Source organism: Arvicola amphibius, chromosome 3, assembly GCF_903992535.2.
Source record: "Arvicola amphibius chromosome 3, mArvAmp1.2, whole genome shotgun sequence".
NCBI lineage: Eukaryota > Metazoa > Chordata > Mammalia > Rodentia > Cricetidae > Arvicola > Arvicola amphibius.
Genome location: NC_052049.1, coordinates 106,879,451 through 106,895,844, shown reverse-complemented (window position 1 = coordinate 106,895,844; position 16,394 = coordinate 106,879,451). Strand labels below are relative to the sequence as shown.

Here is a 16,394-nt window from a genome sequence, read left to right as displayed (position 1 = left end):
TGCCTTGTGGTGCTTCCTTACTCTCTGAGTTCATATATAAGCTCATCATGGTGATTTAGAAGGCCTCTTTACCTCTCTCTCCTCAGGCTTTTCAACTCTTTCTGTCTCCTATTCCACTTCCAGGATGCTTTCCCAATACATGGTGCTTTATTCATTGTAAAGGGACATTTTGCCACTACTGTTTTTTCTTGGGTAACTTAGTGAAATCTTCAGTCTTAAGTATCTTTTTATTTATGAGAAAACCAATTAAATATAACCACACTTTACATATATTTTTTTTTCATTTTAAGCACAATTTGATGAGGCTAGAAAACATGACCCAAGATAAAATTTTGAAGGGTAAAAAGAATAAATGGCAGATAACCTGCAGAAAATATTCTTAGTTTATCCCAATGTAAGAGGCATAGGTGTAGAGTATGCTTTTATTTTGAGGACACCAAGGCATTTTTGCTATTTTTTTTCAAGACAGGGTTTCTCTGTAGTTTTGGAGCCTGTCCTGGAACTAGCTCTTGTAGACCAGGCTGGCCTCAAACTCACAGCGATCCAAATGCCTCTGCCTCCCGAGTGCTAGGAATAAGGTGTGTGCTACCACTGCCTGGCTGCTATTTCCCATTTCTATACCATTATCTAATATATTCAGTGATATTTCTTCCATCACTGCAACTCTTCTTGTCTATACACAGCTTATATTATGATGTGAAGTATGAGAGAAACCACTCTTCATAAAGAAGTAATAACAAAATGACAAAGCAATGTGTTGAATTTGGTATTGATTTTTATAGTTGTAGTAATGATTTCCTTAAATGTAGTGGCTTAAATGTAAGGGACTTGTTAAGCTGAAATTGTGGAGATATGCTAGTTAAACTAGATTAACTAGATCTAATTAATCTAGATTTAACTGGCCAAAGCTAATGCTTGAACTACACTATGCTCCTCCTAGATGTTCCAAGAGAAGAGACACACCAATACTTCTGAGCTTCTTGCAGCTGCTGGAATTCCCTGTCATGTGCTTGCATCACTCCAGGTTCTACCTGTAGAGAAACAAGTCTGTGTATGAATGAGCCCATGTGCCCAACACTATAGAAGGCTTCTATTCAAATGTAGCTTTGCTATCTCCATTGTCTAGTCAGTGACAGCAGTATCTTTGTTATAGTCAAAATGTTTCAGTGTGTTTAAACCCTTTCGTCTCCATCAATTTCTATTCTTCTTAAATATTTACAAAGATTATACTATCCGTCAGTAAATTATATTGACTGATAATGCACAAGAATGTCTCAGACATTCTCACACATAACAATTTTTCAGGTAATGGTGACTTTTTTCTCTAAAGGAAAAAAATAAAATGAAAAGAGAACTTCTCATGTGTTGCTTTCTTCTTCCTCTCAATGTTAAGATGACTGCCTTCCACCAACCACCTTTTTCAGTGCATTCTTTACATCCTTGTTCCTCAGGCTGTATATTAGGGGATTCAGCATTGGGATCACTGTGGTGTAGAACACAGAAGACACTTTCTCCTCTTCCATATTATGGCTGGAAGGTGGCTTGAAATACATGAATGTTATAGACCCAAAGAAGATTCCCACAGCTAAAATGTGGGAGCTACAAGTGCCAAAGGCTTTGGAACGTCCTTCAGTGGAGCGGATACGAAGAATACTAGTTAGGATGAAGGCATAAGAGATGATGACAGCTAGTGTAGGTGCTAGGGTATTAATTCCACCAATAATAAATAGCAGTATCTCATTGATATGGGTGCTGGAGCAAGACAGAGACAACAAGGGCAGAATGTCACAAAAATAATGGCTGACAATATGAGACCCACAGAAGGACAACATTGTCATACGTGTGGTATGAACAGTAGCCCCAAAGAAACCCAGTGAGTATACCACAGCCATCATTATGGAACAAACCCTTTGGGACATGACAATGTTGTAAAGCAGTGGGCTACAGATGGCAACATAGCGGTCATAGGCCATGGCTGTCAGGAGGTAGCCTTCGGCAATGACAAAAATGAGGAAGAAGTAAAGCTGAGTCATGCACTCCAAAAAAGAGATGATGTTCTTCTCAGATACAAAGTTCACCAACATCTTAGGCGTGATGACAGAGGAGTAGCAGAGGTCAATGAAGGATAAGTGACTGAGAAAATAATACATTGGAGAGTGAAGTTGCGAACTGACGGTGATTAAAAGGATCATGCCCAAGTTTCCCACCACTGTGGTCACATATATCACAAGAAACAAGATGAACAGTGGGACCTGAAGCTCTGGGCGTTTTGTTAGTCCTTCAAGGATGAAGTCAGTCATTGAAGAGTGGTTCATTGTATCCAGTACTTATAAAATATTATCTACAAGGAGAAGGGAGAGAAAGGGTTGATGGTCACTCTTAATTTCTGATAACCTGATTTTCCCCATACATTTGTGCACTCCATAAGCAGCTTTAAAAGCTACTTCATTTATTTTATGAAATTATAATACAATGACATCGTTTCCCTCTACTGTTTCTCTCTGAAAACCCTCCTACATGATTCTCCTTGCTCTATATAAAATCCATGGCCCATTTTCATTAATTATTTTTATATGCATATATGTATATGTATATACATATAGAGTCCTTATTATATCCTATACACCCTGTATTATGTTACTCATATATAAGGATGTAAGGATAACCATTTGTAATTGGATAGAAAAACATTGTGCTCTTTCCTAGGTAAGGCTGTTTCTCCTGCTTTCAGCATTCCTTAATTTTCTGTGATTCTTTGCATAGGTTTGAGTCTTTAAAGTCTTTTTCTTTAAAGACTTACAAAGACTGAGTTTAACCTTCTTGGTTACACACCACCTTATTCAGTGCTCATTCTTATGTCGAAGTCTTGTAATTTTGCACATGGACATGGCTCTGTAAGTACTGCAGATTAAGAATATCAAAAACTCAGACATTATTACTTTGTGCATTTAAGATGAGACTACTTACATTTTCATCTGAGTACATAACAAAGAATTCATCAACTTTATGAAATTGTCACATCCAATATAACTTAGATAATCTAAAAATAATCCCTTTCAATCCTACAATGCATTTATGAGTTAACATCACAGTCTCTAAAACAGGGAGACCCACACAATAAGGTGAGTTTCTAAAGCTGGGAGCACAGACACAATAAAGAGATTCTGAGAATTTAAAAGAACAGATTATAGAAATTACAAGTCTGTTCTCCCTAGAGAATGTGCTTCTTCTTGTAATAGAAAGCTTGAATATATTAAGGAATTCTCCCTGCTATAGATATAAGAAAGAGAAATATACTACTACTGTCTGACCATAAACTACAGCTGAGGCCAGCCCTGTCCTTAAAAGAGGAAAGTAGAGCTGACTTCAAGGTGTAATATCCGGAACACTAATAAATCAATGTTTCCTTAGGGACTTCACCTCTCAGCATTTGAAGCCAACTTCTCACTGACCTTCTTTTAAATTTCTTAGATTAGAACTCCAAGCATGTTTATTTATTTAGTGTCTCTTAAAATTCAAATATAGTTGAAATATGTGCTTTTTAAAAGTTAATAGTGATAATTTTTATTGACTAATTTTGTATTGAAAATGTCTCTGTAGGAGGTAGGGATGACTAGCAGTTAAGAGTGCTGATTACTCTTCCAGAGAACACGGGTTCACTTCCTATTACCTACCTGCCAGCTTACAACCATTTGTAACTTCAGTTCCCAGGTTTGTTCCTGTGATCTCTGCATGCACCTATTATGTGTATTATGAATTGACATTCATGCAGAAAAATACATGCATGTACATAAAATTACTATAATAATATAAAATGTTTCTAATTTCATGGAAAAGGTCAATACATCAGAAAATCTATGACTTTAAATTGCATATATTTTAAAGACAATGTCAAAAACATATTGAGAGAACATTCATGCATACAATAAACAAACTACCTTTATTTTATATGAAAAACATTCTTAATATTCAAAAATAATATAGAAAGTTATCTCAGTATATGCTTTTGAAATCCTCCTACAACTTTCTAAGAGTATTTAATGTATAAGTGTATCTTAAAGCAAAATTTGATGAGATCTTATTGCACAGAATACAATATATTATCTAAAACAATAATCTATCTGAATAACAAAAAATAGTGAGTCTATAACCTGAGCTGCATAGCAATAGCCTGTCCCTCCTGCTCCCTGCCAAGAAAGACCATGATACTCTTAGAACAGTTTCAGAATTACTAAGGTGTTCAGCTCTGTTAAGTGTGAAATATCTTCAGATAGATGTCCTGAACTTGATCAGTGACCAGATGAATCAAACTGAGAGATTTTTTTTAAAAAAATTTAGTATTCATTTTAAATATTAACCACGGTTGCCCCTCTCTCTTCACCTCCTGCTCTCCCACCACCTCCTTCCCCAACCCATCCCCCATCCATTTCTCCAAAAGGGTAGGCCTCCCATAGAGAGAGTCAAGAAAGCCTGGCACTTTAAGTTGAGGCAGAATCAAAGCCCTCTCCACTGCACCAAGGCTGAACAAGGCATTCTACTGTAGTAAATGGGGTCCAAAAAGCCAACTCATGCATCAGGAATGGATCCTGGTGCCACTGCTAGGGAGATTTTTAACTTATATTGATAGAAAGGCCGTCATACCATGTAGCACAGCAGAAAGAGGCATGCAGCAGTTTGTGGCACTTAGTAGGTACCACAGTTTTGTTTAGATGCAAATATTACTGACTGAATTGACTTCTGTATGAAAGAGTAATCCAGATAAACTACAGATGATATTGAGGTTTAAATTACTCATCTGATAGAGCAAATTAGCCCCCACCATTGCTTATTTTTTCAGAATCCAATAGGAGATGAGCAGGAATATCTCACTTTTCTGGGTATGATTATTTAGTGAGTTAAAAACCTCAGAGATATAAAACATTTTAAGAATATAATATATAGATCATAATATCTATGTACTAAGATTCATTTTCTTATCCACTCATACTTGTTTACTCTGAGCGTCTTGCTTTCTTAGGGAATTATTTTGGTGCCTATAGAAGAAGTCAAAATGAAAGAACAAAATGAGAAAGATTCAGAGATAGGTGTGAAAGCCATTCAGCCCAGCTAAGCATTGCAAAAAGAGCAATGTAACAGCAATAAAAAGGGCTACAAAGTCCACTGAAAAATCATAACTCCTCAAAATGCAAAGTTATCTAGATAATAGAAATTTTGTTAATGTTAAAATATACATACATATGTCCAAATAATTCATGTAAATATCTTTTATATGAATGTGCTTTGTCATTGTAATCTCAAAGGGAAAAGAGAGATGACACAGTATTTGAAATTCCTACCAAAGTAATCCATAGTAGAAGTCACAGATGAGCAAAGATAAAATATTATATATGCAGTCTTTGACTAGAAATGAAATATAATATACAATGAAAGTGAACATGAGCAACTTCCAGTTGCACAGGTCATATGCTTTCTGTAGTCAGAGAATGAGATACTGACTTTTGGCACTTACTGTTTTCTCCCCTGTTTTGACTTCCACAATTCTACTGTTTTGTAGTTATACACAGTGGTATCTGACAGAACAGTTGTCTGCTGCAATTATTGATATGCATGAGTGAGTATCCAAAAAAGTAACTGATATTCAATATATAAGAATACATATGCTCACAAGGTTTAAAACGTTACCCATAAAATAATCAGTATTTAAATATATATATATATATATATATATAATATGTTTAGAGAAGAAATGTATGTGTCTATAGAATGAAAATATAAGTTGAAGTTTTGTTTCTCTATTTAGTGTAAAATGTGGATATCATTTCTATAAATTCCCAACTTTTAAACATATGACCAGAGCAGTGCATGTTCAGGCAGACAATGAACAAATAAGAATATATTAAATCCATGATTTCCTTTTTAAAGCTGTTTTTAGAGCAGTTGTCTTTTTTTGCAGTGGCTATGTTTGAAGTCACATTGAAAGTAAGTGACAATAATCTTAAAAACAAATGGTATATCACAAATGATAGAGCATAGTGATAAGAATTTTAACATCATTGTGGAACTATTCTACATGGCATCAAATTGTAGGCGATTTCACGCTAGTAACTACCTATTAAATTCTTCATAGTAAATATATTGTGAGGAATTCCCTTTATATAATTAAATGAGACAATGTAAGTTTTAAATTAATTTTAAAGTTTGGTATATACATTGTTATGGTTAGTGAGATAAATCTACAATATTGATGAGCTTATTACTGTTAAGACAATTTGAGTAGTACTACTTAGATATCAATTAAGACTTATTCAAACTTCAGAGAAATTTGAATCTACTTACCTGAAAATGTTGGCTTCAAACAGAGAGATTCTATATTATTTGGTATTGTTGAGCTAGGATTTAGAAATACAGAAATAATTCATTCCCAAAGGTACACAAATTCTCCAAAGATTTTGCCCATGTGTAATACACAATTAATTTTAAAAAATGATGGTTTTGAAGATCTCAGGAAGCATTTTACTACTTCAGGGATTCAACATTATTAACAAAGCTCAATAAATAAATCCCATGTTGTCTTACTATAATACTCTAGAGTTTTCAAATAATTTTATTTATTTACTTATTTATTTATTATCTGAATTCTACTTTAGTAGATGTCAGTCAGTCTTAAAGGGATTTACTCTCTGGGGAAATTATAGATTTTCCTAATCACTAGCCTATGTTTTCTATCACAGAATCTGGGAAGATACACAGGGCCTCAATTACTTTTGCTAAACATCTAAATGTAATTAGAACATCCTCTTCTGTAAGACAAAACTTGTTTACAGAATTTCGTTATTTTAAACTGTTTGTTCAAATCTCAGTTTTCTGCTTTAAAACCTAGAACCACATAACCCTTAACATTATGTGAGACCTTTGGCCACTCAAAACATGTCTTATATTTTCTTACTTGGTTTAAACTAAATATATTCTGAGCCAGGATTTTATTGTTATCTAAGCTCAACTAAAATTCATGATAGTCTTTGCTCATCTTCCAAAGAAGGCATACACCATGATACTTACCTTCAATGAAAAAAAATATCAATTAGTTCTTCGAGATTGTTTTGATCACGTTTACACCCCTCCACAATCTTTGATGATCAACTTATTTCCTATCAATATAACTTTGTGTTCAGTTTTATCTATCATCCATCCTTCTATCCATCCATCCGTCTATCTATCTATCTATCTATCTATCTATCTATCTATCTATCATCTATCTATCTATCTATCATCTATCTATCTATCATCTATCTTTCTATTTATTTATTTTAACCTCAAGATTAATTAATGATACACAAATATTCTTGTGAGTTGTCTTCCATTGGTATGGCTGACTTAACAAGGAGTCAATTCTTAGAGAAAGATATCTCTCCCTCTATAGCAGCTAGCTATTGCCAACACTTCTAAGGCTAGAGGTAGGAGTTTGTATTCGATTCTCCTCTGCAGGCTAGGATTTGGACTGGATTGGGATGGCAAAGTTTTGTACGAGATGTCATAATCACTGTCAGCTGGCATGTGCTCTAATCATTTTGTAATGTACCTTTATTATGCCATTTTTCCTCATCTCATACCAATATATACCAAATATTTCATTCTTCCTCTTTCTTTAGTTCGTGGCCTTTTTTTTTTTTTTTTTTTTTTTTTTTTTTTTTTTATTGTGCAATTATACTTATTTATTATATATCTTTTATAATATATTCTATATATAATTTCTTTTTTTTTTTTCCTCATGGTTTATTTTTTTTTATATTTAAAAATTTCCATCTCCTTCCCTCCTCCTCCCCCCTCCCTCCCCTCCTTCTCCCCTTTCTCTCCCCTCCTTCTCCCCCTTCCCTCCCCTCCCCTCCACCCATACCTCCCCTCCCTCCCTCTCAAGGCCAAGTGAACTTCTCAGCTTCGTGGCCTTTTTTAAAATCTAATTGTTAAATATACACAGACAGACACCTTCACACACACATACACACACACACACACAATACCAATAATAAATATACATATTACTAAAATTACAAATGTAGCCAGCTTGGTCCATCTAATGTTATAAGGGTTTCAGGGATGATAATATTGGTGAATTTATTTAAAACTTAATGTAAAAATACATGATAGCCAATCCTTTATTTTAAAGATTAAAATAATATTCTTTTATAGTTTATTACAATTTTAATATAAAACTATGCCTAGCATATGAGGTGGAGTTATAGGGATCCTAATCCATCCATTTCTTTACTGATTATAAGTTCATTGAGACAATTTAAAACTATAGTTTGAAAAGCATTAAAACTTTGCCATCACATCTATGCTTTCCAATTTCTTGTTATACTAAAGATATATGATGCATAACTGCTAGTTCTAAGTATGTTTCCCTTTTCTATATTAATATTATTAAAAATTCTCAATTATTATTTTATTAATTTGGTCTTGTTTTTTAGTTTATTAGTCTTTCAAATTTTCAATTTTTATTTTGTTTTTCTTGTGTTTTACTTTATTTTACTATTCATATATGTGTATGTATACACACACATACCACTGTATTTTGTTATTTTATATATTCTGATTTTATCCTCTGGGTATTATATGTTCCTTAGATCCATGTTAAATTTACCTATGTGTCTTTTAATTTCTATGATTACACGTTTTTTACCTCTTTTCTAAAGTTTCATGTAGCCAGAGGTTTCTCTCCCTCCTGCCAATTCCTGAATAAAGACTCCAAAGCTTAATATTGATTATGAAATGCTTGACTGATGCCTGTCTCAGTTTCTTAATTTTTTTCAGTAATTTGGGTGTAGAAATAATTTCCTTAAAACACTTTTTATAATTTTGCTAAATTATTTTCCTTATAAATTTAGATAAAAGCTTGGCAATAGAGCCTTTAAAGATCCTTCATTAGTGCTTTTCTCACGCATCTTTATTCTGCAAAACATTTTTCAAATCTGAATAATAAAACATCATTTATAATATAAAAGAGTCATCATTGGTATTGGTAGTTGTAATATTAAGACAGGGGCCTCATCCAAGCCCCAGTAAAACCCCTCCTCCTGGGAGTTGCCTTGGTCCAGACTCCACCTCTGGGAAAGCTGGCCAAAAGGGTCAGGACCACCCCCACGGGCTATTTAGGCTCATGCCAGAAAAAGAAACACGTGGTCTCCAGGTTTTGGGTATGCTCTCCCTCTCTGTCTTCCCCCCAGCCATTTTTCTGGCCACCAAAGAGTGAAACATCTATTAAAAGAGGGCATCTTTGAATTGGCTTAATTGGGTCTGATTGGAATTCAGAGAGGCTTGTTTTAGGATTATTTGTAACAGATGGATGTTTCACCGAGATAGGTCCCTTTTTCCAAGCATGCCTCACCACAGTGCTGGAAAACACCCATCCCCTGTGCTGTCAGCTGGGCAAAATTGGCTTCGGATTCAGTGAGTTCACCTTTAAAATACATGACTGGTAGGGTTTCCAGGAAGACCCATTCATTTTTTGGGCTTTCCACTAAAGTTACAGGCCTTACGGGAAGCAACATGGAAGCCTTATCCATGTGGCAAAAGCCTGGCTTTCGCTGAGATGGGACTTGGGTGTGAGGAGATGTCCTGCGCTCATTTCTGATGGGTGTTGGGTATGGGAAGATGTCCCCCACTCATTTGCAGTCTCATGTACCTCAACGTCCCCTGAAGAATTCTGATCAAGAGGAGGTTTCACTGAAGTCAATAATTAATGATGACAACCATAAAAGTTATTATGGGGATTTTGTTAGTGTACTGTCAAATTTGTATATTACTTGCAGATATTAATATCTTTAAATATTAGGCCATTCTACTCATGTATTAAATTTTCAGGTGTCCAGGCCTAAATTTGGATCTCTTGAAAACATTTTATAATTTTCTTCAGATAAGCTTTTCCACTTTTTTTGCTCAGTGCACACACATATATGAGTGTCTCATCATTGATTTTCCATGAGGTTTATGTCATATAGCTAGATATGTTTTGAACTGATTCTTGAGTGTTAGTTTAACACTCAATCCCTTACTGTGATAATACTTCAGTTAGTATTATCACAGATACTCTAATGATTTGGGATTAGGTTATTTTATCATCTGCAATTACAGGTAATCATTCTCCTTCTTTCTTAGTGTTATAATCCCAAGGCACCTCTTATATCATAGCTAATTGAATAACAATTTATTCTTACTAATAAATCATGATGGGATGGAGATACACTTTCTCTTCCTCACTTGATATAATGGCCTATTAACTTATGATTCTCTCCAATTGGAAATCAAGCTATCTCACAAATACTGAATAGAAAAGAAATGTTAAAACACATTGAGCAGATCCTGCAGACTGAAATTGCCAATCTATTTGGCAACTGTTTTTTTTTTTTTCTCTATGTGTCTCTTGATCTTCCTATACATTTGTTTAGTTCTCTCAAGGATTAATGGATGGACATAGGATCCAGTTCATGTTTCTGAACATTTCACATTAGTGAGCAACCCAATACTTCTCATACTGCAGGTTTTTTTTTTAAATAAATTGTATTTGACAGTTTTTACATTTGTATCATGCATTTTGCATTTTGAATAATCAATCATTTGTCATAACTTCCCTCACAGAACTGGCCTGCAGACTACTGATGGAATCTGTGAGTGTGTTAGCAGTTATTGAGTTGAGTTACTACTGTGTCTACCAGACTCCAGTTCTAAATCCAAGGACAAAGATTCTCCTGGTCATAACCAATTGCCAATAATAGATATACAAAAATGTGAAATAGAGATTAGTATTAGAGAGAAAAGCAGTAAAAGTACATTTCTAAAATACAACCATCATGCTCATGAACTAAAAGAACGTGTACTATTCCTACTGAGATTACACAAGAGAGATCTACTCACAGTTATTCATGGAGTGTGGAAGGGTTTATGGAACTACACCCTTACTGCAGAACTATAGACACAGAAAGGTTTTAATAAGCAATGATTGAACATAGGAGGAGAAGACTGATGCTAAAGAAAAATCTGAATTGCCATTGCATTTGTATGACAAAAAATCAGTTTTCCAGTCAATGCACAAATAAACACTTTACAAAATAATTTTCCATTATATTGTAAAATTGAATCACTACATGGGAAAGAAATTGAAAAATTATAGACTCTAGATGTATGAAGTTGATATAGTGTTTACCTAATATAGAGGTTGCCCAGAACCACAAACATTGATAAGGGTATATTACAAGGAAGAAGAAAAGATGAACAAAAAGGACATATATTCAGTAGAACAACTCATTTTTCCCATCTTTCATTTGCCAACACTAAGACTTATCTCCCCACCAAGAATCTTCCCAAAGCTCTTTTCACATCTTTGTTCCTCAAACTATATATTAATGGGTTCAACAAGGGGATCACTGTGGTATAAAATACAGAGGACACCTTCTCTTCCTCCAAAGTATTACTAGAAGGAGGTTTGAAATACATGAAGGTGATAGAACCAAAAAAGATCCCCACAGCCATGAGATGAGAGCTGCAAGTTCCAAAAGCTTTGGACCGACCCTCTGATGATCTGATGCGAAGGATGTTGGAGAAGATAAAGATATAAGAGACAAAAACAGCTATGGTAGGCACCAAGGTGTTGAGTCCTGCAATAATAAATAGAAGAAGCTCATTGAGATGTGTGCTGGAGCAGGAGAGGTTGAGGAGGGGGAGAACATCACAGAAGTAATGGCTTATGATGTGGGATTTACAGAAGCTCAGTGTCATCATAGCACTTGTGTGTGCAATGGCAGACAAAAGGCCTAGGATGAAGGAAACCATAACTAACAGTGAACAGAGCCTAGAGGACATGATCACATTATACAGTAATGGTCTGCAGATGGCCACATAGCGATCATATGCCATGGCAGTAAGTAGGTAACCCTCAGCCACCACAAAGATCACAAAGAAAAAGAGCTGGGCCATGCACTCAGAATAGAAGATCAGATTTTTCTTTCCAAGAAAGTTCACCAACATTTTAGGTGTAATGACCGTGGAATAGCAGAGATCAACAAAGGACAAGCTGCTGAGAAAGTAATACATGGGAGTGTGCAGCAGTGGACTGAATGTGATGAGCAGAATCATGCCCAAATTCCCCACTACTGTCATCATGTAGATTCCCAGGAACAGGAGGAAGAGGGGCAGCAAGAGCTCTGACTGCTGAGTTAATCCCACCAGGACAAACACTGCTGTTGCAGAATTATTTCCAGTGCTCATTTTGAAGATTTCTGTGGAATTGAAAACAAGACCAGTTACCATTATATGACCATAAACATGCCTGATCTCATGTACAACTAAAAGTTACATTATGAAAGACCATCATTCCTCTTCCAATGAAACGAAAGCTTGAAATAGAAATTAGAAAATTGCCAAGTTATTTTTTATCTATGTCCAATGAATGTCTAATATATTTCCTTTAACTCTCTAAGTAGGTTGTAATTTTAGATTACAAAATGGAATGCTTTCTTCCTGATGAAGAAACATTTGCTTCTTGGGTTTAACAGCAAAATAAAATAATTTGTTCTGTTTTGAGAAGAAAGTATTTGTTGATAGGTGAAGAGGAGAAGTTCAGTTTGTTTGCTCATGCATTTAACATCACTGATCAAGAGGCTGAGATGGAGGACTTCTGCTGCTTTGAAGACCAGTTTGATGGAATAGGGTGTAGCATAAGCTTGGATTTTAGTACTAAATATTTCTGAAAAACAAACAAACAACAAAAATCAAGCTAAGTGATTCAACCACACAAAATTTCAATAAAATAAATCAAGCAAGATTAAAAAGTAGACAAGATGGTGGAATATTCTAACACTGTTTCTCTGATTTTTTTTCACACAGATGTTTTAAAAAATACATACACAAAAAAGAAATGATGATTCCCCAGTCCCATTGCACTGGAAATAGATTTTATATCCAGATGGGCAGAATGTAGATATTCACATGTATAAAAAAATGGAGTCACTTCTAGAAGGAAAATGACTCTCACCAAGATACTCAAGCAATTACTCCCAGATCCCTAAGATGTTGACAAAGGCTGCAGACACTGCTTTTTCCACACTGCACTCAAGCGAAGCATGGCCTCCTGAGATTTAGATGCTTACCCCAAGGTTATCAAGGAGAGTTTCCTCCTGCTAGCAATTCTCAAAATTGTCAGCAGCTTTGTACCCCACTCATAAGCAAAAAGCATTACCTATAACCTATAAAACCAACAGATCATCATTATAAGAAAAGAACATTTGCTGCAGAACATGCTAAGAAGAACTCATTGTTATAGGCTTGATCATTCTAGTAATTGATTCCCACAGTGCTTTTGACCTAGGATCTGAACAAATAAAATTATATGCTCCATTTCTTCCCACAAGATATCAAATTCAATGGCTCCACCATTTTTCAGTATGAAATCTTTTTCAGGTGGAACTGTATAAGATGACAGTTTGTGATTTTGGAGTACAGTTTGAAAAGGCAGATGGAGTTAATGATTAAACTCCTCCAGTCCCCACTTGTTCTTCATTTCCCTCTTTTATACCTCTTCCTTCCTCACACATTGTGTGTCGACTCCATATGTTTTAGCTGAGTTATAGCACTGAATTCTAAAACAAAACAAAAACAAAAATTGAAGGGTTATACAAAAAAATACATAATCCAAGAATTTTATCTAATTTAGAGAAAAATTGGTTTGGAAAAAACAGAAAATCGAAAATAGGAGTTCTTGGCTTTAACAGAGCTTGTCAAAAGAGATATTAAATATTTAAGAATGATGAAAGAATAGTCTTCTGAAACACCCCTTAAAGGAAAGAACCCCTTGAGTGAACAGCTTTGAGGTACATGTTTCACATTGTAGTCTCAAGATGATATGAGAAGGCAAAGAACAAAACAACAGACAGGTACTCAAGATTTCAAATGACTGCCCTTTTGACCCTGTGGTGGCATCCCTGGGCTACCAGGAATCGCTGATCCAGTACAGTGGAGTTCCATCTGGATGGCCTTCCCTGGTGTATTCAAGTGTCCTGCTCCTGTACGAAGGCCATCCACCCAAAGGGGTGAGACGCTGACCTCCAGGCAGGTCTGAGGAGCCCAGCAAGGGAGTGCAGGCTCCTTCAGATTGTGCTGCAAGGAATAGCTCCTGCTCCGGCACTGAGGAGATCCAACCAGATTCAGTCACAGCAAAGCTTTGTCTAAGAAACCAAGTGTCTCCCAGCTCCATTTGAAGGAAGAGATGGGCAGGCACCAATGCAAGAACTCCTCCAACAACATGAAAGGCAACATAACATCACCAGAATCCAGACATCACGAAACAACAAGAATTGAACACCCTACTCCAGAAGAAATAGAAGAACTCAACCTTAAACAGTACTTTATGAAAATAATAGAGGACCTTAAACAGGAGGTAAAAAACTGCCATAAAGAAATGGAGATGACAAACAAAAAGGTAGACGAAATAAATAAATCTCTCAAAGATACCCAAGAAAAACAAGAAAAAAAAAAGAAAAAGCAATCAAACAGGTAAGAGAAACAGTACAAGATCTGAAAAATGAAATAGAGATAATGAAGAAAACACAATCTGAAGGAAGACTGGAAATGGAAATTATGAGTAAATGAACAGAAACTACAGAGACAAGTATTTCCAACCAATTACAAGAGATGGAAGAAAGAATCTCAGACTCTGAAGATACTATAGAGGAAATAAACTCACAGATTAAAGAACAAAACAAATCCAACAAATTCTTAACAAAAAACATCCAGGAAATATGGGACACCATGAAAAGACCAAACTTAACAATAATTGGGGTAGAAGAAGGAGAAGAAGTACAACTCAAAGGCCCAGAAAATATACTCAACAAAATTATAGAAGAAAACTTCCCCAACCTAAAGAAGGATATTCCTATGAAGGTACAAGAAGCCTACAGAACACCAAATAGACTGGATCAAAAGAAAGCATCCCCATGCCATATAATAATCAAAACACAAAACATACAGAATAAAGAACAGATATTAAGAGCTGCAAAGGAAAAAGGTCAAGGAACATATAAAGGGAAACCTATCAGAATTATACCTGACTTCTCAATCAAAACCATGAAAGCCAGAAGGTCTTGGATAGATGTGCTACAGACACTAAGGGAACATGGATGCAAGCCTAGACTACTATACCCAACAAAGCTTGCATTCACCATCAATGGAGAAAACAAGATATTCCAGGACAAAAACAGATCTAAACAATACGTAGCCACAAATCCAGCCTTGCAGAAAGTAATAGAAGGAAAATCACAAACCAAGGAATCCAACAATGCCCACAATAACTCAGACATCTAGTGACCCTTCACCAGCACAACGAAAAGAAGGGTAACACACAAACTCTACTACCAGAAAAAAAATGACAGGAGTTAACAACCACTGCTCATTAATATCACTGAATTCAATGGACTCAGTTCAACTATAAAAAGGCACAGGCTAAGAGATTGGATAAAAAATCAGGATCCAACATTCTGCTGTTTACAAGAAACACACCTCAATCACAAAGACAGACATTTACTCAGAGTAAAGGGTTAGGAAAGATTTATCAAACAAATGGACCTGAGAAACAAGCTGGTGTGGCCATACAAATTTCTAATAAAGTTGACTTCAAACTAAAATCAATCAGAAGAGAAGGAAAGGGATGCTCTATACTCATAAAAGGAAAAATCCATCAAAATGAAGTCTCAATCCTGAATATCTATGCCCCTAATATAAAAGCACCCACTTATGTAAAAGAAACATTACTAGAACTCAAGGCAGCCATCAAAACACACACACTGATAGTGGGAGACTTCAACACTCTTCTCTCACCAATGGACAGGTCAATCAGACAGAAACCTAACAGAGAATTAAAAGATTTAATCGAGGAAATGAACCAAATGGACTTAACAAACATCTATAGAACATTCCACCCAAATAGGAAAGAATATACCTTCTTCTCTGCGGCTCATGGAACCTTTTCGAAAATTGACCATATACTCGGTAACAAAGCAAACTTCCACAGTAACCACCTTTGTCTTATTGGATCACCATGGATTAAAATTAGAATTCAACAACAATGCTACCCCCAGAAAGCCTACAAATCATGGAAACTAAACAGTCAACTACTGAACCACACCTGGGTCAAGGAAGAAATAAAGAAAGAAATTAAAGTCTTTCTTGAATTTAATGAAAACAAAGACACAACATACTCAAACCTATGAGACACAATGAAAGCAGTGCTAAGAGGAAAGTTCATAGCACTAAGTACCCACTTAAAGAAAACGGAGAAAGCATTCATTGGAGACTTAACAGCACACCTAAAAGCTCTAGAAAATAAAGAAGCAGACTCACCTAGGAGG

General features: G+C 35.4%; 2 protein-coding genes across 2 annotated transcripts; both read right to left on the bottom strand.

Moving 5' to 3' along the window:
- Positions 1–1,388: 1,388 nt before the first annotated feature.
- LOC119810381 (olfactory receptor 8D2) lies at positions 1,389–2,321 on the bottom strand. Its single transcript, XM_038323833.1, has one exon. It carries the CDS (start codon positions 2,313–2,315, stop codon positions 1,389–1,391), a length of 927 nt encoding a protein of 308 aa, XP_038179761.1. The 5' UTR covers positions 2,316–2,321.
- Positions 2,322–11,334: 9,013 nt separating this feature from the next.
- On the bottom strand, positions 11,335–12,261 carry LOC119810517 (olfactory receptor 8D1-like). Its single transcript, XM_038324036.1, has one exon. The coding sequence runs from the start codon at positions 12,259–12,261 to the stop codon at positions 11,335–11,337; it is 927 nt and encodes a 308-aa protein (XP_038179964.1).
- Between the last annotated feature and the right edge of the window lie 4,133 nt (positions 12,262–16,394).